General features: G+C 42.6%; 1 protein-coding gene across 1 annotated transcript in view; it reads right to left on the bottom strand.

Moving 5' to 3' along the window:
- Window positions 1–25,100, bottom strand: part of MEI1 (meiosis inhibitor 1) — a 163,117-nt gene that overhangs the window by 54,065 nt on the left and 83,952 nt on the right. The window contains exons 18-19 of the mRNA XM_006890181.1: window positions 10,026–10,173; window positions 5,662–5,937 (exon numbers count right to left, since the gene is read on the bottom strand). Of these exons, the coding sequence (XP_006890243.1) occupies window positions 5,662–5,937; window positions 10,026–10,173 (424 nt within the window). The remainder of the gene's footprint in view (window positions 1–5,661; window positions 5,938–10,025; window positions 10,174–25,100) is intronic.

Genomic DNA, 25,100 nt, shown 5'->3' on the forward strand with positions numbered 1-25,100 from the left:
GCTATGAGTCGCAGGCGACTCGACGGCACATAACAACAACATAGGGTCTCCATAAGAAAAAGACTGATAACACAATTACAAAATGGGCAAAACACATGGAAAGACTTATCACAGAGGAAGATATTCACATGGCCAACAGACGCATGAAGAAATACCCTGGCAAGAAAAAATCACTGGCAATAAGAGAGATGCAAATCAAAACCACAATAAAATACCATCTCAATCTAGTAGCAGTGGCAAAGTTGAACAGGACAGGAAGTAATAAATGTTAGAGAGGATTTGATGTGATAGGAACTCTTATCTTGTTGTTGTTATGTGCCATCGAGTCGCTTGCTACTCATAGCGACCCTATGTACAACAGCTCTAAACTCTGCTCTGTCCTGTGCCAATCCCACTGTCTCCGACACTCACATCCCCAAAAAAAACATTATGGGTAGGACTGTAAAATAGTACAGTCATTCTAGAATGCAGTTTGGTGTTTACTCAAAAAGTGGAACACAGAAATTCCATATGACCCAGCTATTCCACTGCTTGGAATATACCCCTAGAAAATGAGAACTGAAGCACAAACAGGGACTTGTAGACCAATGTTCATAGCAGCATTATTCACCATAGCAAGAACATAGAAACAACCCAAATGTTCAACTACAACCGAATGGATTACGAAATTACGGTATATTTACATGATGGAATACTATGCAGCATGCAAGAGCAATGATTTTGTAAATTACTACCCAACTTGGGAGGGACTGGAGAGCATTATGGTAAGTGAACTCAGTCCCATAAGGACAAATCCTGTATAAGACCATTATTGTAGAAATATAAAGATAATGAGTAAAACATGTATGAGGCTACAGGGGGGGTGAGGGAGCAGAGGGGTGAGGATGGGTGTGGGTGTGGGGCTGGTTAACCACAGGGTTGCGCAATCTGATGGATGGAGGGAGGGGTGGGTTAAGTAAATGGGGAAGATGTGGTGTGAAAAACAACGTATATGAACTTCATAAGAAAACTAGTATAAAATAAAAATTTTCTTTTAAATAATTTTTTTTAAATAACAGATCACTTGTAGGACTTTGGCTTTGAGGAGGAAAACAGTGAGAGTGGAAGAGGGTAGGAACTAGTGTGAGTCTGGAGTTAAGGAGAAATCAAGTCCGGCTGCCTTTGATGAAGATTCCTTCCAACCTCACCATTACATGATTCTCTCCCTCAACTGATGTTTTCTAAGTCCCTATAAGGAGACAGACATGAAATAACTTATTTCCTAAAGGGCAAAAGATGAATATATCTCAATTATCTTCATTACTGAATATCAACCTCTGTGTCTGCGGTTAGTATGGGCCATCAAGCTGATTCTGACTCAAACTACCTTGATAGGTGCTGTAAGCTGCTTCCAACACACAGCAAACCTACACACAACAGAACAAAGCACTAGTCAGTCCTGTGTTGCTGTGGTCATCAAGTGATAGCCAATCAATAGCTGACCCTCCAGCATGTATTCAAAGGCTATAAATCATACAACAGGAGGCTGTCCATCTTTCCCCATTGGAGCAGATAGTGGATTCAAACTACATACCTCTGGGTTGGCAGCACAACTTCTTATCACTATGCCACCAGAGTATTCTGGAGTACAGCCACCCTCTATGACAGAGTAGAGGTATTTCACAGGGTTTCCTATGTTGTATTAGCAGCACAATACACTACAGTTTACACAACTCTGGTGGTCTAGTGGTGAGGAGGTGCACTGCAATCCTGAAGGCATGCAGTTCAAATCCACCAGCTGCTCCATGGGAGAAAGTTGGGCAACCTCCTGTGCAGTTAAAGTACCTCTGAAAACCCACGGGAGGGTCTGTTACTGACCTGATGGTACAACCCTCCACCCCCACGCACCCCCACCAGGAGAGCTCTGTTAGGCTGCAATCCTCACAGGAACAGAACACCAGGGCTTTTCTCCTGTGGAGGGACCGGGTTAAAATATACAAACTTTTGATTAGCAACAGCCTCACCGCCCAGGCTCCTTCCCTCAATACTTAGCACCTCCTAAGTACCAAATCAATTCATGTTGACTTAGAATGTCAGTGACTGGATGAATTCAAAGCTTCTGTAAAGCTGCTCCCCGTACCTTTCTTTAGCCTTATCTCCTGTAACATACTCCAAGGGCCACAGTAACACTTTCATGCTGCTATATAAGCCTGGAATAATCTTCACCCAATCCTTTCATCTGTCAAATGCTTGCCTCCCAAATGGAATTCATCCCTTTGCCATTCCTGGACCAAAGCTCTCTGCTCAATTTTTACTGCCACCACTGGTTAGTACAGTCACGACTGGTTTCTTGTGTCTGACTCCCTGACCCTCACTGACCATGGGGCAGGGACTTAATCCAGTCCACCTCTGTGTCCCCAGCACTCAGCTCAGGGAGGAGGGCAGACTGCACACCTGGACAGCTTTCAAACAGACCCTTCTAGGAGGGAGAACACCCAGTAAGGTGGCTTCCCTCACGTGAGAGGCGTTTCCATTTCTTAGAAGGAATGAATATTAGACAAAGATCCAAAATCTGGAGTTTTATGTGTACTTTTGTGGTCTTGGGAAAATCTAATCTATTTCTTCAACGTTTAAAAGATAGCAATATACTGTCAAATATCTCTCAGAAAAATGGAAGTAATTCTTTTCCAGACACCTAATTCACCGATTCAGCATCTATTTGTAAGTAGTAATACTTCAGCAGGCAAGAAAACCCAGTAGTTCAGCTCTGTCCACTGCTGCTTGCTGTGACTTCCTGTCTTGTTTCCTCCTTAAAGCACTAGAAATTTATGTTGTGGTGGGTTTTTTGTGTGTTTTTATTTTTTACTATTTTAACAGCAGTTTACAGAAAGGCTGGGTTTGATTCATTCATTGCTCCACATTTCCCTCCTCCCCTGGTCCACTCTGCAATGCCTTCTTGCTCCAGATTGTGGTCATATACAGAATGCCTAATCATACATTCCTTTCAGACAGTTTCTCCTCTCATCTGCTACAATGCTGTGTTCATTATCTATTCACTCTTTTCCTATGTTCTCCCAACCCCTATGTCAGCTCTACTTTATAACAGTAGTGTTACGCAGTGTTTGTCCTTTTGTGACTGAGATATTTCACTCAGCATAATGTCTTCCAGGTTCACCCATGCTGTGTAGTGTTTTAAAAGTTGTATTTCAATGCTTTGTAAAATTCCAGCATGTGAATGGACCAGTTTTTAATCCATTCATTTGTTGATGGGCACTTGGGTTGCTTCCACCTCTTTGCTACTGTGAATAACGCAGCAATAAACATGAATGTGCATTTATCTGTTTTGTGTGGCAGCTCTGGTTTCCTTAGGGTATATTCCTAGTAGTGGAATTGCTGGGTCAAATGGTATTTCTATTTCCAACTTTTTGAGAATGCACCATACTGCCTTCCACAGCAGTTGTACCATTTTGTGGATTTTGAACATTTCTTCATGTGTTTGTTTGCCATCTGAATTTTTTCTCTGGTGAGCTGTCGATGCATATCTTGTGCTCATTTTGCAGTTGTGCTGTTTACCTTTTCCTTGTTGATGTGTAGAAATTTATGTTTAATTACTCCTTCTTCTTTCTTCCTCCTCCACAGAACAATTCAAGCCAAAGCACAAACATGTTCTCTAGCAAGCAACACATGTGTGACCTCACAAAAGGACGGATCTCAGGATGAGAGGTGAAGCCTGAAGTCTGCTGAATGGAGAGCATGTGCACATGGGTATACTAGAGCATGGGGTATGTACAATGAAGGCATGGGCTCTAAGTAATTAAGAACATGGCATATATATACTACTTCTGAGGGCATAATTTCTAGTCACTCGTAGAGTCAGGGATCATGTTGGCTGCTGATAAGAACATCCTTGAAAATTCCAGAAAGAGGATTATGGAAGCAATATTATAAGCTGGGGAGAGGAGGACTGAAAATCTGTAGAATGAGTCATAGGAAGAAGACCAGAGCACTAACCTCTCTGCGGAACCCATGAGTGGTGTGAAGAGTTTTTAACACATTGCCACAAACGACAGCAAATGTGTTTCTAAGCACAGTCATCAATTTAAGTGTGCGGCAACACGTTAAACTAAAGTTTAGACTTTTAAGTGCACTGAGAGTCACCTTTGAAAAAAAGGCCTGAAAGATACATGTCAGAAAAACAAGTGATTGAAACTCTTATGGACCATAGTTCTCCCCCAACACATGAAGCCACCAAGAGTTGAAATTTACTTAACAATAACTGGTCAACCTACTAGCGAAGCATCCCAGAAGGTAAGGCAGAAAAAGAAAACATCTGTGTAGTAAGAGGGGCTAAGAAGAATATAAAAATTGGGAGATGTGGCTAGGTGAGGCTATTCCTTGGAAAAGGACATCATGCTTGGAAAGGAAGACTTCCAACAAGATGGATTGACACAGTGACTGCAGCAATGCACTCGAGAGTGTCAGAGATGATGAGGACGGCACAGGAAAGGACAGAGTTCAGGTGTGTTGTTCATAAGGCTGTGAGTTGTACTCGACTTGATGGTACCTCACAATAACAACAAAAGAGAAGCTTAGGCAGGGGTAATGAACAGGGAAGCATAGCTAAAGCAGTCAGTTGAGGTTGTGAAGATTTCATACTATCAGAGAGGAGCCAGGCGAGAAGCAGGCAGGTCAACCTCCTGGAATGTGTGCAGTATGTAACACAGAAGTAACAAGGCACCTTGGGAAGGTACCACTGCAGGGCGAAGGAATCACTTCTCTTCTCTCTCTGGCTATGTTGTCTTCTCTGGATTACTGATGCTGTGTGCCACTGAGTCAATTCTGACTCACAATGGCCCATATGTCTAGAACTGCCCCAAAGGCTTCCTAGGCTGTAATTTTTATAAAAGTAGATCATCACATCTTTTCTCCCTAGGAATAACTGAGTTCTTAACTATTGCCACTTCTTGGGCTGAGGGTGGCTGAGTGGGTGAGCTGGTATTGAAGGCAGTGATTCTCCAATGTCTCCTGGCAGGTTGTAATTATAATCTGTCACTGTGCATAAGGTGTAATATATGTAAATAATTTTGTTTTAAAACATCGGTAAATTGTAGCATTTATCTAAATAATAATAATAAAATTCTCATGAACTTTGTTTTCCAATGTGCTTTCCTGAGCAGAAAAAGCAAGGTGAAGCTAAAGTCATTATGTTAGAAATGGCAAGCAGGTAATCAATCTATCTGATTTGCCTGATGCTCCAGAGACATGTGTGGGTCTTCCTGCGGGATCGTGCTGCACACAGGTCATTGCTATGTGGACACCACTATAGAAAGCATGGCAGAAAAGAGGCCAAGTCCCTCTGCAGTGGGACATCTCCACTTACATTCCAGAGAGTTTCCTCTGTTCATAAAATCTGCTTGGTAGAGAAGATGGACTGTGAGAGGAATGCTGCTTGGGGTCACTATTTTACAGCATACGCCCCCAGACATAGAGAAGCTCTATCAAATTTAGGGCAAGGGTATGGATTTACAGAATCCAGGCAGTCACAAGCAGAAAGGGCCTCTCCCTCACATGAGGATGTAGGCCACAGAAGGGGCAGTCCCTCGTGATCTTAGTAACCAGTTCAGAGAGAGAGAGAGAGAAGCCACCATTTCTAAATACGGAAGAGAGTGTATGGCCACCTACCAGCAAGATGAGCAGAATGCTGGTGCTGCTTCTGAGGATGAGGAACAGGGCTGTCACGTTGGCTGGAAGGGGCGGCTGCTGTCCAGCAGAAGTGCTGTCATCCTCCTCACAGTTGATCTCTTCCCAGTAGAACCAAAGTTCCAGGACCCGGTGGCCAAACCTGCTCATCAGCTCTGGATACAGCAGGAAGAACCTGAGCAGAGGGGGCTGGTGGGTGTAGACCAGCTGTAAGTCTGAGATGCTCTCGAGGAATTTTCTGATGGCACTGACTGCAGCCTGGAGGCAAGAGAAAGAAAAAATGCTGAATAGATCTTGCAGGCGCCCCAAAAGACCAGCCCCACTACTCTCAGCTAAAACACAGGTAGGACATCACTGAGAGAAGAGAACTGAATCTAACAACACTTCAAGGGACTTCATTGACCACCTCAGGGCACTCCAGGGAGAAGAAAATCCCACTGCCTTACCTGGTACCAGGGTTCTCAATTGTAGGAGGTTATGGCCTCTAGGGGACACGAGATGTGTCGACAGACTAGGGAAGTACTATAGGCACATAGTGGAGAGAGACAGCAGATGCTGCTGAATATCCTCCAATCCACGAGACAGTCCTCACAGAAAAGAATCGTCCAGTCTAAAATGTTACTTTGTGCACGGACTGAGAAGCCAAGCCTATGATTTACACACATATCACACTATTTTGTAATTGTTTGGGTATATATACCTTCCTAGACAGAAAGCTGCAGGATAGCAAGGATGATGAAGTCTAATCTGTGCACTTGTCACAGGGCTTGGCACAGAAAGGGTGAAGGTGAGGTGTGCTGAATGATTTATTAACTTTCAAAGACATACTTCTTGCCATTGCAGCACCAAGCAAGACAAGGTAAACTTATTGCCACTGAGTCAGTTTTGATTCACAGTGGTCCCATGTGTAAAGAACAGAACTGCTCCATGGGATTTTATTTCTTTTTTTTTTAAAGTATGCTAGTTTATCGGGTCGCTATGAGTTGCAGGCGACTCGACAGCACATAACAACAACAACAACATGCTATTTTATTGACAAAATTAAAATACATTGTTTTTCAGACCAGATTCTTCCACTTTCCCCCACCCCACCCCTCTTACAACCCCATAATTAGTTTCCCTACTGTCCCACCCAGCACATCCTCATCTGCTTCTACCCTCTGCCCCTTGGATCCTCACACTCATTCTACAATAATGGTTTTATATTTGTCCTTGTGGGATTGAGTTAGTTCACTCAGCATAATGCTCTCCAGTCCCTCCCAAGCTAGGTAATAATTTACAAAATCATTGCTCCTGCATGATGAATAGTATTCCATTGTATGAATGTACCATAATTTCTCAATCCATTTGATTGTTGTTGGACATCTGGGCTGTTTCCATGTTTTCGAGATGGTGAATTATGCTGCTATGAACACTGGTGTACAAGTCTCCATTTTTAACTCAGTTCTCATATTCTCAGGGTATATTCCAAGCAATGGAGCTGGGTCATATGGAATTTCTGTGTTCAGCTTTTTGAGGAAAACCGAAACTGCTTTCCAGAGTGGCTGTACCATTCTACAATCCCACTAACAATGTATAAGAGTTCCTATCTCGCCACATCCTCTCCAACATTTATTACTTGCTGTCCTGTTAAATTTTGCCACTGTTAGTGGAGTGAGATGGTATCTCATTGTGGTTTTAATTTGCATCTCTCTTATTGCCAGTGATATGGAGTATTTCTTCATGCGTCTGCTGGTCATTCGAATATCTTCCTCTGTGAAAGTTTTTGGATAATCTTCAGTAGAATCTTGCTTGCATGTGAAATCAATGATACTGTTCTGTAGTTTCTGCACTCAGTTGGGTCACCCTTCTTTGGGATGGGAACAAATATCAATCTCTTCCAGTCAGTTGGTCACGTGGTTGTTCTCCAGATTTCTTGGCACAGCGTGGTGAGTACGTCCAGGGCAGCATCTGTTAGCTGAAATACTTCAATTGGTATACCATCTATTCCGGGGGCCTTACTTTTTGCTATTTCCTTCAAAGCAGCTGGAACTTCTTCCTTCATCACCATAGGCTCTTGCTCATATGTTATTTCTTTAAAGTCCTCTGTATCTGCCAATTCCTTTCGATACAATGGCTCAGTATATTCCTTCCATCTTCTTTTAATACTTCCTGGATCATTTAATAAATACATTGTTGCTGTTATGTGCCATCAAGTTGCCTGCCAGTCTCAGTAATTTTTTTATTGCATCTCACGCACGTTTATTCATGCCAACCACACGCAGCAGCCTGCGCTATGCCAGGTCTGCCATGCACGGCCATGGCAGGGTCCTGCTGAAATTGTTCACTGAATTGACAACCGATGTCTTGCTTGACAGCAATGGACAGTGGATCAATGGTGACTATGAGCAGGTGCAGAACTCAAGGCTTTTAAAATTTTGATTCTTTGATCAGCACTCCTGATTTTGTAAATGATGAAGCCCATTAAGCCCATCCCCACCCAGATCTCCTGGTATACCTGGGCATAGTAGGGCGTCATGAGGACCCAAACGTTTGTAACAAGGCTCTGGAGCATCTTGGCCACACCCGGAAGCTGTCCCTGTCAGAAGTCTTCTGTGATAGAGGTATGCCTCCACGTGTCTCTGGGTGGGATTTAAGGCCCTGGCCTGGTGCTTCGGCGCTGGACGATCGACCACTCACAGCGATTCTATGCACAATAGCTCTGAATTCTGCCCTATCCTGAGCCAATGTCATTGTTTCCAACACACCTGCCCCTATTACCCCGTCACTGTGTCAATCACTCATCCAGGGTCTTCCTCTCCTGCGCTGTCCCTCCACCTTTCCAAGCATGATGTTCTCCAGGTATTGGTCTCTCCTGGCCATGTGCACTCCACAGTATGTTCAATACTCTTCTCCAGCACCACAACTCAAAGGCATCTATTCTTTTTCTGTAATCCTTATTCACTGTCCACCTCATGTGAAACCTATTCCTGGACCAGGAAGCTGTTGTATGAACAGAGCAGTAGAACACTGCATGGTTTAAAATTAATAAGGGAGTGCATTAGGGTTATATTCTCTCTCCATATCTATTTATTCCATATGCTGAGCAAATTATTCTAGAAGCTGCATTCTATGAAGAGGAATGTGACAGGATCAGAAGAAGACTACCAATAACCTGCGTTAAGCAGATGACACAACCTTGGTTGCTGAAAGTGAGGAGGATTTGAAGTACTTGTTGCAGAAGAACAAGGAATGCAGCTTTCAGTATGGATTGCATCTCAATGTCAGGAAAACAAAGATTCTTAACACTGGACCTGATAGTTAATATCATAATGGATGGAGAGGTGACTGAAACTGTCAACAACTTCATCTTACTTGGATCCACAGTTAATACCAGCAGCCAGGAAATAAGGAGATGCACTGTACTGGGAAAATCTTCAGTTAGGGACCTTTCCAAATTATTGAGGAGTAATGATGTCAGTTTGAGGACTAAGGTGCAATGTTTTTCAGGCCATGATGTTTCTGATCACTTGCTATGCACCTGAGAGCTGGACAATGAGTAGAGATGACAGAAGAATTGATGCCTTTTGAGCTGTGGTGTTGGAGAAGAGCACTGAATATCCCACAGATGGCCAAAAGAACAAACAAATATGTCTTGGAAAGGGTGCAGCCAGAGTGCTCTTTAGAAGCAAGAATGATGAGGTTTTGCCTTACATACTCTGGGCATGTTGCTAGGAGGGGCTGACTATTCCTTGGCGAGAGACATGATACTTGGATGTGTGGATGGTCAGCGAAGGAGAGGAAGACCCTCAAAGAGGTGGACTGACACAGTGGCTGCCGCAATGGGCTTGTGTGTGTCAGGAAGTGTGAGGACAGCACAGGACAGGACAGGGTTCAGATCTGTTGTTTACAGGGTTGCTGTGAGTCATACTTAACTCAAGAGCACTTAATAACAACAATTTCTACCTCGCAGAGCTACTGAGAGACTAAACCAAATTACACATACTTTGAAGGAGCCCTGGTGGTGCAGTGGTTAATTTCTTGCCTGCTAACTGAAAGGCTGCCTGTTCAAACTGACTGCTTCCTTCATGGGAGAAAGCTGTGGCTTCTTTAAAGATAACAATCTTGGAAACCTAGGGGCAGTTCTACTGTGTTCAACAGGGGCACTGCTACTTGGAACAGACTCGAAAGCAATGTGTTTAGGTTCTTGGTTTCAAGGACAAAGGCTCTGCACATGGCAGCACCTTCTCTCCTTACTCCTCCCCACCACTCCCTCTCTCTTGTTTTCCTCTTTACGCGTATATTACCATGGTCAGCTAGCCACACAATATAAGGTGTGCAGGAGGAGGGGGCATCACAGTTCATACCTTGTCTAGTGCACCATCCTTGTCCTGGCAGAAGGCAAGCAGATAGATGGAGGCTCTGAAGACCACTAGTGGGGGATGCTCACCCTGGTCCTGCAGAGACAGGAGGAAGCTCTGCACAGCCACAAATAACTCTGCCTCGGAAACAAGCCTGTCAACCAATGAGAACTTGAGTGAGAATGACAGAGATTCCAAGCCAGTGGGCCTTGTGTCCTGCCTTGGCACACTGTTCCATAGCCCACTACCCCTCTGTGTCAGCATGTCTACAACTTAATGACACCTTGCCCCTTGTGTAAGGTGACAATGCATAGCATTGTCTCACACACGTATTACACAGTTCTAAGTTGTGCAGAGCTCTATTAGGTGAGAGACTCCTCACTCATGTTAGGAGGTCACGTTGCTGTTGTGTACTGCTGAGTCAGAAGAGACTAAAAGCTGACTCTCCAGCAGGTTTTCAGAGGCAGTTAATCGCTTGGGAGGAGAATGCCCATCTTGCTCCCATGGAGCAGCTGGTGGATTCAAACTGTGTACCTTTGGGTGGCCAGTGCCACTCCTTACCACTATGCCATCAGAACTCCTTGCCTGCTACATTAGCATTGTTCTAGAGGTCCACGACACCTGTCTACCATTCCCTGTTTGCGTCTCTTGTCAGTAATCATTGCTGGGCTTAATGGGCTACTTTGTCCATGTGCGTATGTATGGAGGTATCAACACTTTTACATGCACAGGAGATGGAGGCATGAAAGAGACTGACTTTTCACTGTATAACCTTATTTACCATTTGAATGTTATACCATGGGCACATCTTACCTGCCTTAAAGAATTAGACATTTAAAAAGGAATAAAACTAAATGCAATGTAGCATCTTGGGTTATGTCCTATAACAGACAAAAGCCAGTAGAGGGGAAAGCTATGAAATTAGAATAAAGTTTAGTCAATACTGCTATGACAGTGGAGGAGGTCTTGTGGCATAGTCTATAGGGTGTTATGCTGCTAGTCAAAGGGCTGCAAACTCACCCGCTGCTCCAGGGGAAAAAGATGGACAGTCTCTTTCTGTTAAGTTTTCTAGCCTTAGAGAGTTGCTGGAGAGTTTCAACCATCTCAACAGCAGTGAATGAACAGGTGAATGTACCTGGTATTGGTATTGGGAGAAGAGCTCCATTCTGATTGCTTAAGTAAAGATCCTCATTCCAAACAGACTCTGTAAGGAAGCTGTTCCTTCATCAGAACAGCCTTCCCCTTACTAATCTCACTGCTCTGGAGTCAATTTCAACTCGCCGTGATTGTCTGCTGGGTTTCTAAAGCTGTACATTTTTATAGGAGGAGACTGCTCATCTTTCTCATATGGAGCGCCTGATGGGTTCAAACTCCTGACCTTTCAGACACACTGTGCCACTCGAGCTCCCTTGTTCTATGCACACAGTAGCTTTCTCTGTCTCTTGCACTTATGTAGGCACCACATGGCACCCGGTCAATTCCTCTTACATCTTTTCTTGGTGAGGAGGGGACAGGGACCCTCCATTACAAGAGAGGCGTGAACGTAAAACATCAGCTCTGCCTCAGCTGTATGTAGGATCTGGGTTTCAGATAATCATTCCCATTCATTATGTTTTATAAAATTAATGAACATTGAACTATGCCTACCATTACCCTGTCTTTCCAGCATCCCCACTGGATCTTTCCCATTTCCTTTACTCCCCCCCCCTCCACGCAACAAATTGTGCAACCTTATTATTTCCCCCACGCCTATCCTCACCCCTCTGCTCCCACCCTCCCCTCCTTGAATTCTCCTACACGTTTTCTTACTTATCTTCCCATCACTACAATATTGGTCTTATGCAGGATTTGTTGTTATGAGACTGAGTTAGTTCACTCAACATAATGCTCTCCAGTCTCTCCCAAATTATGTAGTCATTATGGATATCATTACTCCTGAGTGCTACATAGTATTTCATCATGTGAATGTACCATTAGCTCTCAATCCACTCAACTGTGGTTGGACATCTGGGCTGTTTCCATGTTCTTGCAATTGTGAATACTGCTGCTACGAGCACTCGTGTAAGGACTCATATTCTTAACGTGAAGCTGACCTTGCTCTATCTCTTCTCTAGGTGAATAAAGCATATCCAATGCACTGATAGAGCGTGTGCATGATATTTTGCTGGTGATTGTAGACTCTGCATCACTCAACATTTGGCTGTGAAAATAGTTATTTGATTAAATGCATTAGAGGAAAATGAGTGACAGAATATGGTGAATAGGTGAGCCAACTCCTAGCATCACCTGTGAAACTTTTCAATAAACTTTTCAAGTAGAGCAAGACTCAAGGTGATCCTATAAACAAAAGGCCTGAAGTCCCTCTACAACTATCAACATTTATCAAAGCTCATAGAGTTTCCAAAGGAGGCATGCTGTTTAAGAAGTCGATGCCACTCCTGCTTCCAAACCAGTCATAGAATGTTACTGGCTGAGTTGCCTGCAATGCATAGTGACCCTATGTACAGCAGGTCTGAACCCTTCCCTGTCCTGAGCCAGTCTCACTAATTCTGACACACTAACTCCCATTGTCCCAGTTACTGTATCAATCTGTCTCATCCAGGGGCTTCCTCTCCTGCACTGTCCATCCACCCTTCTGAGCATGATGTCCTTCTCCAAGGACTGGTCTCTCCTGACCACATGCCCTAAGTGAGGCAGAGTTTCAAAATCCTAGCTTCTAAGGAGAGACTTTGTTTCACCCTCTCCAAGACAGATCTAATTTGTTTTCTTGGCAGTGCATGGTATGTTAAAGACTCTTCTCTAACATCACAACTCGAAGGCATCTATTCTTCTTCTGTCATCCTTAGTTATTGTCCAACTCTCTGAAGCTTAACAAGTAATTGAGAATACCATGGCCTGGATTAGGTGCTCTTTTGTATCTAGACTGACATTGTTACTGTTCAGCATTCTGCAGAAGGTCCATGACAGCAGATTTTCCCAATGCAATAATTCATCTTTTCATTTCCTGACTGTTGGTGTCAAGAGTGTGGACTGTGAATCTGAGCAAGCTGTAATTGCTAACAACATCAATCTCTTCCCCATCTATTATGGCGCTGCCAACTGCCAATTGGCCCAGTGATGAGAATCTTTGTCTTCTTGATGCTAAGCTTCAATCCATTTTGAAGACTACAGTCCTTGACCTTCTACAGCAAGTGCTTCTTCTTCAGTTTAAGCAGGCAAGGTCGTGTCATCTGCATAACGCAGGTTTTTAATGAGTCTTCCTCTAATCTTGATGCCACACTCCTCCTTATAAAGCCCTGCCTCCTGAATAATTTGTTCTGCATACAGATTGAAAAGGTATGGGACAGGATGCATCCCTGACACACTCCTTTCCTGATTTTGAACCATGCAGTGTTTCCTTGCTTCTTCTGAGGACAGCTTGTTGGTCCAAGCATAGGTTTCATATAAGCATGATCAAGTGATTTCTATATTATTTCAAAATAAATACTTTTTCAAATAACCATACTATGGTCAATCTGCATGTGATTTACTACCCTTGAAAAGCCAGTTCCAACCCAACAGCACCTAACAGAGACTATAATAAAGTTACGAAAAGAATAAAGTAGCTGCATTAATACATATATTAGCTTTGAGAGCTCTGGTGGCTTAGCAATAAGAAGTTTCACTGCCAATCTAAAGGTTCAAATCCACCAGCTATTCTATGGGAGAAAGACGAGCAATCTTCTCCCATGTAACTTATTGTCCTACCCACTGGAAGGTCAGCTATGACGTGGTTCAGACAGAGGGCACATAACAGTAATGACAAAAGCATGAACGATTATAATGATAAGATTCTCATAACCGGGCCAACTGGCAGCTCCAAGACGAATGGAGAAGAGACTGAGATTGTTAACAATTTGAGCTTGCTTGGCTCTGCAATCAACATTCTTGGCACCAGCAGTCAGGAAATCACAAGATGAATTGCACTGAGAAAGTCCGCTGTCAGGGGCCTCTCCAAAGTGCTAGAGAGCAATGATGTCAGTCTAGAGACTAAGGTCCATGTAATACAGGCCATGGTCTTTGCAATTACTTGCTATGCATTAGAGAGCTGGACAATGACTAAGGATGACAGAAAAATCAATGACTTTGAGTTGTGGTGCTGGAGAAGAGTACTGAACTAACCACAGACCACTAGGAGAACAAATAGGTGTGTCTTGGCAAAAGTGAAACTAAGATGCTCCTTGGAGGCAAGGATTTTGAAACTCTGTCTCACATACAGTGGGTACATGGCCAGGAGGGACCAATCCTTAGAGAAGGCCATCATGTTGGAAGAGTGGAGGGACAGAAAAGGAATGGAAGACCCTGGATGAGAAAGACTGACTCAGTAACGAGGGTAATGGGGGTAGATGTGTTGGAGTGGTGAGACTAGCTTAGGATACGGCAGGGTTCAGAGCTGTTGGGTATAGGGTTGCTATGAGTCACAAGCTACTCAATGGCACATAAAAACAACATACCAAAATAATTAAAAAGGGGGGATTATTTAAAAAATAGTACCTAGATATGCAAAATAATGACATCTAATCTCTATTTTATACCATGCAGAAAAATTAACTAAATAATAGGATCATAAACTTAAATATAAGACCTGAAATGATAAAAGAACTGTAGAAGAAAATACAGAAGTATTCACAAATTGTTGGAAAATGGCTTCCTAGCTATTATACCAAAGGCACACACATGCACACACACACACAAAGAGAAGAGAAGAAAAATTGTATTGCTGTTGTTAGATGCCAGCAAGTCAACTCATGGTGACCTTACTGAACATCAAGTCTGAAAGCAGCCCTGCACTGTTCCTCATCATCTCTGTCACACTAGAGCCCACTGTTAAAGTCACTGGGTCAATCCACCTCCTTCAGAGTCTCTCCCTCCTTCACTTTTCCAACCATGTTCTTTCCCCAAGGACTGGCCCCTGCTAACAACACCCTCAGGTATGTGAGATCAAGATTCACCAGCCTTCTCTCTAAGGAACATCCTGACTGCACTCTCTCCAAGACATACTTGTTTATTCTTTCGGCAGTCCATATGATGTTGAGTGTTCTTCTCAGGCACCACGTCTTAAAGGCATCTAGTCTTCTCTTTTCTAACTCTAATTCACTGTCTAACTCTTAGATGCAGTTGTTGGTAGGTGATGTCCAGTTGAGTACAACTCACAGCAACCCTATGAAAAACAGGTGGGAATCCTGTCCTATCCTGTGCCATCCTTACCATCTCTGAGGCACCTGATCCCACTGCTGCAGTAACTGTGTCAACTCCTCTTGTTGAAAGACAGTGGCCTGGATCAGGCACATCTTAAGTCTTTCAGCTGATATTCTTCCTCTTCTGTACTTTGGAGAGGTCCCTGGCTTCTGACTTCTCCAATAAAACACTTATTTTGATTTCCTGACTTTCCAGTACTTCTTTCTTTCAGTTACAAGCCATCTGACATCACCAGTGACAGCTACAGCCTCTTCTAAGTCCAACCTGAATCTCTTGACAGTTCTGTGTCACTGTACTGTCCTAGCCATTTTTAAATAATCTTCACCAAGATTTTACTTGCAGGTACTATTCTTTTTAAACCAGTACATAATCAAGGATGCTTTAGGCAGAATAGTAAATGATCCAGGAAGTATTAAAAGAAGATGGAAGGAATATACTGAGTCATTGTATCGAAAGGAATTGGCAGACACAGAAGAATTTAATGAAATAACATATGAGATCATCAAGAGCCTATGGTGATGAAGGAAGAAGTTTAAGCTACTTTGAAGGAAATACCAAAAAATAAGGCCCCAGGAATAGACGGAATACCAATTGACGTATTTCAGCTAACAGATGCTGCCCTGGATGTGCTCACCAAGTTGTGCCAAGAAATCTGGAGAACAACCACGTGGCCAACTGACTGGAAGAGATCTATATTTGCTCCCATCCCAAAGAAAGGTGACCCAACAGAGTGTGGAAACTACAGAACAATATCATTGATTCCACATGCAAGCAAGATTCTACTGAAGATTATCCAAAAACGACTGGAGCAGCACATCAGCAGAGAACTGCCAGAAGTCCAGGCTGGGTTTAGAAGGGGTCGTGGTACTAGGGATATTGTAGCTGATGTTAGATGGATCTTGGCTGAAAGCAGGGAATACCAGAAGAATGTCTATCTGTGTTTCATTGATTATGCAAAGGCGTTCAACTGTGTGGATCAAAACAAACTGTGGCTGATTCTGAGAAGAATGGGAATCCCAGAACATTTAATTGTGCTAATACGAAACCTCTACTTGGACGAAGAGGCAGTCATCAGAACAGAGCAGGGTAACACTGCATGGTTCAAAATTGGGAAGGGTGTATGCCAGGGGATGTGTCCTGTCTCCATACCTTTTCAGCCTGTATGCAGGGCAGATTATCTGAGAGGCTGGGCTCTATGAGGAGAAGTGTGGCATCAGGATTGGTGGAAGATCTATTAACAATCTGCGTTATGCAGATGACACAACCCTGCTTGCTGAAACCGAGGAGGACCTGATGCACTTGCTGCAGAGGGTCAAAGACTGCAGCCTTCAGTATGGGCTGAGGCTCAATGTCAAGAAGACAAAGATTCTCACCACTGGACCAATCAGTAGCATCAGGATGGATGGTGAAGAGATTGAGATTGTTCACAGCTTCAGTTTGCTCGGCTCCACGGTCAACACTCTTGGCACCAGCAGCCAGGAAATAAAAAAACGTATTGCGATGGGAAACTCTGCTGTTAGGGACCTCTCTAAAGTACTCAAGAGCAACGGTGTCTCTCTGGAGACTAAGGTGCACCTGATACAGGCCATGGTCTTTGCAATCACTTGTTATGCATCAGAGAGCTGGACAATGACTAGGGAGGACAGAAGGAGAATTGATGCCTTTGAGCTGTGGTGCTGGAGAAGAGTATTGAATGTACCATGGACTGCCAAGAAAACAAACAGATTCAGCCTGGAGAGGAATAAACCAAGTTACTCCTTGGAGGCAAGGATTCTGGGACTTCGTCTGACATCCTTTGGGCATGTTGCAAGGAGGGACAGGTCCTTGGAGAGGGACATTATGCTTGGGAGGGTGGAGGGACGGCGCAAAAGGGGAAGACCCTCTATGAGGTGGATTGATTCAGTGACTGGGGTAACGGGGATGGGTGTGTCAGAGGCAGTGCGATTGGCACAGGATAGAGAAGGGTTTAGGGCTGTTGTACATAGGGTCGCTATGAGTCGCAAACGACTCGACGGCACACAAGAAGAAGAACAACAACATATAATAAAAATTTTATTTAAATTAAAAAAAATCTTACAAAAGTTTAATTGGGATTGTGCCAAGGAACAGAGTATCTAGTGTCCAGGAGAATATACATTGCAAAGAAGAGTTAAAGGATGACCTTAGCAGTCAAACTATGATAGACTTCAACAATGAAAAAAAAATTTTACAGATGTTGGGAGCAGGGGGAAAATCAAGAATCTGAGACTCAAAGCCAACAAATAGTTTAATGTCCCATTTTCAGTGCACACTCTATGAGGTGGATTGATTCAGTGTCTGGGGTAATCGGGATGGAAGTGTCTGAGACAGTGTGACTGACATAGGACAGAGCAGAGTTTAGGGCTGTTGTACACAGAGTCACTATAAGTCACAAGTGACTCGACGGCACATAACAACAACAACAACAACAATCTTTCCAATTTCTGTGTATGTCTTGCAGGTACTATTAATGATATTGTTCAATAATTCCCACATTCTGTTGGTTCACTATTATTGGGAATGGGAATAAATATAGACCTCCTCCAGTCTGCTGGCCAGGCAGCTATATTACATATTTCTTGGCATAGCCTGGTGAGCATATCCAAGATTGCACCTGTTTGTTGAAACATGTCAATTGTCATCCCATCAATTCCTGGAACCTGATTTTTTTGTGAATGCCTTCAGTGCAGCTTAAAACTTCTTTCTTCATCACCATTGGTTCCTGGACATATACTACTTCCAAGTTAACTAATTTTTTTTTTATACAGTATGACTCTGTGAATTCCTTCCACCTTCTTTTGATGCTTCTTGGATCATTCAGAGGTTTTGCCCATGGCTTCCTTCAATATTGCAACAAGAGGCCTGAACTGTTTTTCAGTTCTTTCAGATTGAGAAAAGCTGAGCGAGTTCTTCCCTTTTTGTTTTCTAACTCTAGCTCTCTGCACATAAAATACTACGCCTTTTCTTCTCAAGCTGGCCTTAGAAATCTATTCATCTTCTTTGCTTCATCAATCCTTCCTGTAATTTTGGCCTCTTGACAAAGTTTTAGGTTTTGTGCCACTGCAATTCTCAGAGTCTCTTGTGACATCTATTTCCATCCTTTCTTTCTCTCTGGTCTTTGCAATGACCTCTTGTTTTCTTCATGGATTATATCTTTTATTTCACTCCACAACTCATCTGGTTTTTGATCATTAATGTTCAATGCATCAAATCTATTTTCTTCTTATTACTAATACTAAAGGAAGTTTTACTATTTTTTCTTTTAATTTAGATTTTTTTATTAATTAATTGTTGTGCATTTTCTTCCCTCTCCAGACCTCCCTTCCACCTCTCTTGCAGTCTACTTTGTAATGCACATCTTGTTCCAGATCACTGTCATATATATATACCTTTCGGACAGTTCTTTCTCTTATCTATTCCAATGAAGTATTCATTACCTATCCATCCTTTTCCTAGTCTTCCTCTAACTTCTCATGTCAGTCTTATTATACAACACTGGTATTATGCAATATTTGTCCTTCAGTAACGGAGTTATTTCACTCAGCATAATTTCTTCCAGGCTCACCCATATTGTGTAATGTTACAAGAGTACACTGTTTTTCATGCTGCGTACTATTCCATTGTGTGAATGTACTATAGTTTTTCTATCATTTGTTTGTTGATGGGTATGTGGGTTGCTTCCATCTCTCTGCTATCACAACACAGCAATAAACATGGGAGTGCATACATCAATTTCAGCTGCAGCTCTGGTTTCTTTAGTGTATATTCCCAGTAGTGAAACTGCTGCATCAAATGGTATTTGTTTCTAACTTTTTGAGAAAGTATCAGACCACCTTCCATGGTGCTGATAAATTCCACATTCCCACCAGCAATGAATAAGAGTTCCAATATCTCTACGACCTCACCAGCATTTGTTGTTTGCTATTCAAACCTATTCTTGAAATGGATTTCAAATTCAGGTAGGATAGACTCAAGATTGACTTTTGGTTCTTATCAACGGTTTTAAAATTTTTTTTGCTTCAATTTAAATTTTCCTTATATAATATTTTTGCTTTTTTATTATTTTGTGTGTGTACCATCAAATTGGATCTGACTGGTAGAGGAGGAGATTGTCCCTCTTTCTCCAGCAGAGCTTCTGGTGGATTTGAACCATGCACCTCCGGGACTGTAGTGCAGCTTCTTGCCATTAGGCCACCAGAGCTCCCTTCAGTTTTAATTTTCATATAAGCAACTGGTGATGGTTCACAATCAACTAACTCCTGACCTGTTTTTGACTACTGATGTTAAGATTCTCCAATGATTTTTTCCAAAAACTGTAGCAGACAACCTGATTTCTGTGTAGTCCATCAGGTGAGGTCCATGTGTAAAGTCATACCTTGTGGTTTTTATTTTATAAAAAGTATTGCATTGAATAATGTATTGATTGTACAAGACAGACTAAGAAAAAGGACTGCCCATTCATTTCCAAAATAACTGACCTTTGAAAACTCTATGAACAATAGAGGAACACTGTTAGACAGAGTCTTAAAGACTCCATTAGAGAGGAAAACAACAAAAAATGAAGAGAAACAGCTGTGAATATTCATTAATATTTGTAAGATAGAATGTATAAAGTATGGATGTAGGACAATTGGAAGTTGTCAACAACTAAGCGGAACATATAAAGATCAACATTCTAAGCATTAGCAAGCCTAGATGGACTGGAATTGGCCACTTTGAGTCAGACAATCATATGACCTACTTACACAAGCAATGAAAATTGGGGAAGAATATCCACCGTCCAGCTCTCAGTTGCATGTTGTTGTTGTTCGTTGTTATGTGCCGTCAAGTCATTTGCAACTCATAGTGACCCTATGTACAACAGCCCTAAACTCTGCTCTATCCTATGCCAATCGCACTGCCTCTGACACACCCATCCCGATTACCTCAGTCAGTGAATCAATCCATCTCATAGAGGGTCTTCCCCTCTTGCGCCGTCCCTCCACCCTCCCAAGCATAATGTCCCTCTCCAAGGATCTGTCCCTCCTTGCAACATGCCCAAAGTATGTCAGACGAAGCCCCAGAATCCTTGCCTCCAAGGAGTAGCCTGGTTTAACCCTCTCCAGGATGAATCTGTTTGTTTTCTTGGCAGTCCATGGTACATTCAATACTCTTCTCCAGCACCACAGCTCAAAGGCATCAATTCTCCTTCTGTCCTCCCTAGTCATTGTCCAGCTCTCTGATGCATAACAAATGATTGCAAAGACCATGGCCTGTATCAGGCGCACCTTAATCTCCAGAGAGACGCTGTTGCTCTTGAGTACTTTAGAGAGGTTCCTAACAGCAGATTTCCCCATTGCAATACATTTTTTAATTTCCTGGCTGCTGGTGCCAAGAGTGTTGACTGTGGAACCGAGCAAACTGAAGCTGTGAACAATCTCAATCTCTTTGCCATCTATCCTGATGCTATCAATTGGTGCAGTGGTGAGTTGCATGCATAGTCAAAAAGACCATTTCAAGGTCTGAATTGAAGTACATGACCATGAGTGATAGGATACGATCTATATATTCATGAAGAAGACAAAGATTCTCATCACTGGGCAAGTTGGCAGCACCATGAAAGATGGTGAAGAGATTGAGGTTGTTAACAATTTTAGCTTGCTTGGCTCCACAACTGACACTGTTGGCACCAGCAGTCAAGAAATCAAAAGATGAATTGCCCTAGGAAAGGTAGCTGCCAGAGTCTTCTCAAAAATGCTGAAGAGCAATGATGTCAGTCTAGAGATTAAGGTACACCTCTATGCCTCTGAGACACTGGTGGCTTACTGGAAAAAAACTGCACTGCTAACACAAAGGTACACAGTTTTAATCACTAGATGTTCTGTGGGAGAAAGATGGGCAATTTCCTCCCATGATTTACTGCCTCTGAAAGCTCACTGAAGGGTCAACTATGGATTGGTTCTGACTCGATGGTCTATAACAACACAACAATATCTGGGTAAGGTATAGTAACCAGAATAGAACTATTATTATTCAACAACAACAACAAAAAACCCAGAAGTGATCCAATTTTAAAAATGGCAAAGGATCTTAAGACATATTACTCTAAAAAATGATACACAAATGACCTGCACGTACATGACAAGATTTATCATTAATCATTGTTGTTGTGTACTGCCAAGGTAATCTGGACTTGTAGCAACCGTACAGGACAGAGTAGAACAGCCTCATAGGGTTTCCTAGACTGAAATCTTCACAGGAACAAACTGCTAGATCTTCTCTCCCATAGAGCAACTATTGGATTTGATCTGCCTATTCTTTAGTTAGCATCAGAATGCTTAACTATAACTCCAACAGAGCTTCTTCCAGTAATCATTGTTGTTGTTAAATACCACTGAGTTAAGAATGACTCATAGTGACCCTCTGAACAAAAGATCTGAGCTCTGTTCTATCCTGCGCCATCCCCACACTTCCTGACACACACGAGTCCATAGAAACAGTCACAGCATCAATCCACCTGCTTGAGGATCTTCTCCTTAGCCAATTCTCCACCCTTCCCAGTATCATATCCTTCTCCAAGGAATAGCAGCTCCTAGCAATATGCCCAAAGCATGTGAGGCTAAGCCTCATCATTCTTGCTGTCAAAGAGCACTCAGGCTGCACTCTCTCCAACACATATCTGTTTGTTCCCTTGGCCATCTATGGGATGTTCAGTGCTCTTCTCCAACACCACAGCTCAAAGGCATTGATCCATTTTTGTAATCCTTATTCACTGTCCAACTTTTAAGACGCATAGCATGTGATCTGAAAGGTTATGGCCTGAATCTGATGCACCTTAGTCCTCAAACCGACATCATTACTCCTCAATAATTTAGAGAGGTCCCTAACTGTAGATTTTTCCAGTGCAATGCATCTCCTTATTCCTGACTGCTGGTACCACGGGTGTTAACTGTGGATCAAAGCAAGATGAACCTGTTGACAGTTTCAATCTCCTCTCCATCCATTATGATGCTGCCTATCATTTCAGTGGTAAGAATCTTTGTTTTCTTGACATTGAGATGTAGTAAATACCGAAGGCTGCACTCCTTGAACAAGTGTTTCAAGACCTCTTCACTTTCAGCAAGCAAGATGTGTCTCTGCATAATGAAGATTATTGATGAGTCTCATTCCAATCCTGATCCCACACTCCTCTTCAGAGTCTAGCTTCTCGAATAATTTGCTCAGCAAACAGAATGAATAGGTATGGAGAGATAATACAACCCTGACACACTCCTTTCTCAGTTTTAAACCATGCAATGTTCCCCTGTTGTGTTCCACATGAGCACAATTAAGTGCTCTGAGAATTCCTATTCTTCTCAATGTCAGCCACAGCTTGTTCTGACCCACACAGTCAAACCCCTTTGCATAGTCAATAAAGCACAAATAGACTTTCTTTTGGTATCCCTTTACCTTTTTTTCCCTTTTTTTCTTTTGGTGGCCTTTGTATTTAAAAGTAGGTTAGGTCCTGCCTGAGAATGAGTTTCCAGCTTGGAGCAGTTGGATTCTAGAGGGTAAGGTGTTTTGATTTACTTGAAAGTGGGTGTAAACTGTTTGGTCCTTTTTTATTTTGTCAACAAACAAGTGTAAACTGATTGGTATTAATTATGTTTTGGTGAACATTGTTCTGGGTGGTACAGCACTTGGCCTGTCAGTTTGCTGTACTGAGATAACCTGGGGTTGCTGTGATACTGAAAGCTGTGCCATTGGTGTGTGCCATAAGGGTTACCCACGGTGGACAGATGATTTTATGTATATGAATTCTACTTAATATAATTTTTTTAAAAAGAGTAATAACAACAAATGTTGACAAAAGTGTGGAGAATCTGGAGCCCTCTTAATATCGTTGGTGGGAATGCAAAATCATGTAATCATGGTAAAAAACAGGCTAGGGGTTCCTCAGAAATTGACAAACAGGTTCCCAGTACCGCTCACACTCACTGCCGTTGAGCTGGTTCTGACTCAGTGACCTCTCCTCACACTGGGTTTCTGAGGATGTAAATCTTTACTGGAGGTGACTGGCCATCTTTCTTTTTTTCTGGAGCAACTAGAGAATCTGAATTGCTGATGTTTCAGTTGGCAGCTAAACACAATATGCCACTAGGGCTCCTTAAAGCTATCATTCTGTTGTTACGTATTGCTGAGTTGGAAAAGACTCATAGCTGATGCTCCAGTGGGTTCCTGAGGCAGTAAACTGCACAGGACAAGACTGCCCAGCTGGTGGATTGAAACCACATGCCTTTGTGTTAGCAGTGCAACACCTTACCACCAAGCCAGCAAAGTTTCCTTGGCTGCTGCTGTTCTTAAGTGCTGTTTAATAGAGTACAACTAACAGTGACCCTATGAACAATAAATCTGAATCCTGTCCTATCCTGTACCATGCTTATCATAGCTGATATACTTGATCCTATTGCTGCAATCACTGTGTCAATTCACCTCATTGAGGGTCTTCCTCTCTTTAGCTGACCCTCCACCTTTCCAAGCATGATGTCCTTTTCCAAGGAATAGCCTCACCTAACCTTCATCTCACATATTTTGTGTATGTTATTAGGAGAGGCTAGAGCTACCATAGTTGTTATGCGCTGTTGAGTTGCTTGAAACTCATAGCAACTCAATGTACAATAGCTCTGAAAATGGCTCTATTTTGAGCCAATATCATTGTCTCTGACACACCTACCCCCATTATTCCAGTTACTGAGTTGATCTCTCTCATCCAGAGTTTTTCTCTCCTGTGCTGTCCCTCCACTCTTCTAAGCATGATGTCATTCTCCAGAGACTGGTCACTCCTAAAAACATGCCCAAGAAGTATGTAAGACACTTTCAAAATCCTTGCCTCTGAGGAGCAACTTGGTTTCACCCTCTTGCGGACAGACCTGTTTGGTTTCTTGGCAGTCCATGGTACGTATGTTGAGTACTTTTCACCAGCACCACAACTCACAAGGCATCAATTCTTCTTCTATTATCCTTAGTCACTGTCCAGCTCTCTGGACAATAGCAAGGAATCGTGAAAACCATGGCTTGGGTCAGACACTCCTTAGTTTCTAAACTGCCATCATTGCTCTTTAGTACTCTACAGAGGTCCCTGACAGCAGATTTTTCCCAATGCAACTCATCTTTTAATTTCTGCTGGTGCCCAGAGTGTTGACTGTGGAATTAAGCAAGTTAAAATTATTAAAATCGTAATCTCCTCTCTGTCTATCATGCTGCTGCCCCGTGTTGAGAATCTTTGAATGTTGAGCTGCGAATCCATATGAAGATCTACCATAAACCCAGCAATTCTGCTCAGTCTCACGGACCAGTACTGCATCTACCACCCGAAATCTAAATGATAACTCCTCTATTTTCTCCACAATTTCTATTCCTGCCTTTTAACATTGTATGTACCCTTGTCTCTATATCTCAAACAGCTACTTCTTAAGTTTTTTGAGTAGTTTCCTATTCTGAACTAGATCAATGGATGAGTTTCCAGAATGTTCCCTGATCTGTCCTGCTCCTCAGCTTTCAGAGCGCAGCTTGATGATACTCAACATCTGCCTTCATCTCAAATTTTTCCCTTCATCTCAAGTCTTGCTTCTGAGCTCCAGACCTAACTGTCAGAGAGACATCTTCCAGCAACTCATCTAATTACCTATATAGATTCTTGTTGCTGTTGTTGTTAACTGCAGTCAAGTCGTAGGCGACTCATAGCGACCCTATGAACCAAAGTCCTGGACACCTGTATAACTTTCATCCTTTCTCCAGGTTCATAGGGTTTCCAGAGACAAGCTATTATGGAAGTGGATGCCACTCCTGCTTCCAAGCTTGTTTTAA

This window comes from Elephantulus edwardii, unplaced genomic scaffold (assembly GCF_000299155.1).
Source record: "Elephantulus edwardii isolate Elephantulus edwardi_28Jun2011 unplaced genomic scaffold, EleEdw1.0 scaffold00086, whole genome shotgun sequence".
Lineage (NCBI taxonomy): Eukaryota > Metazoa > Chordata > Mammalia > Macroscelidea > Macroscelididae > Elephantulus > Elephantulus edwardii.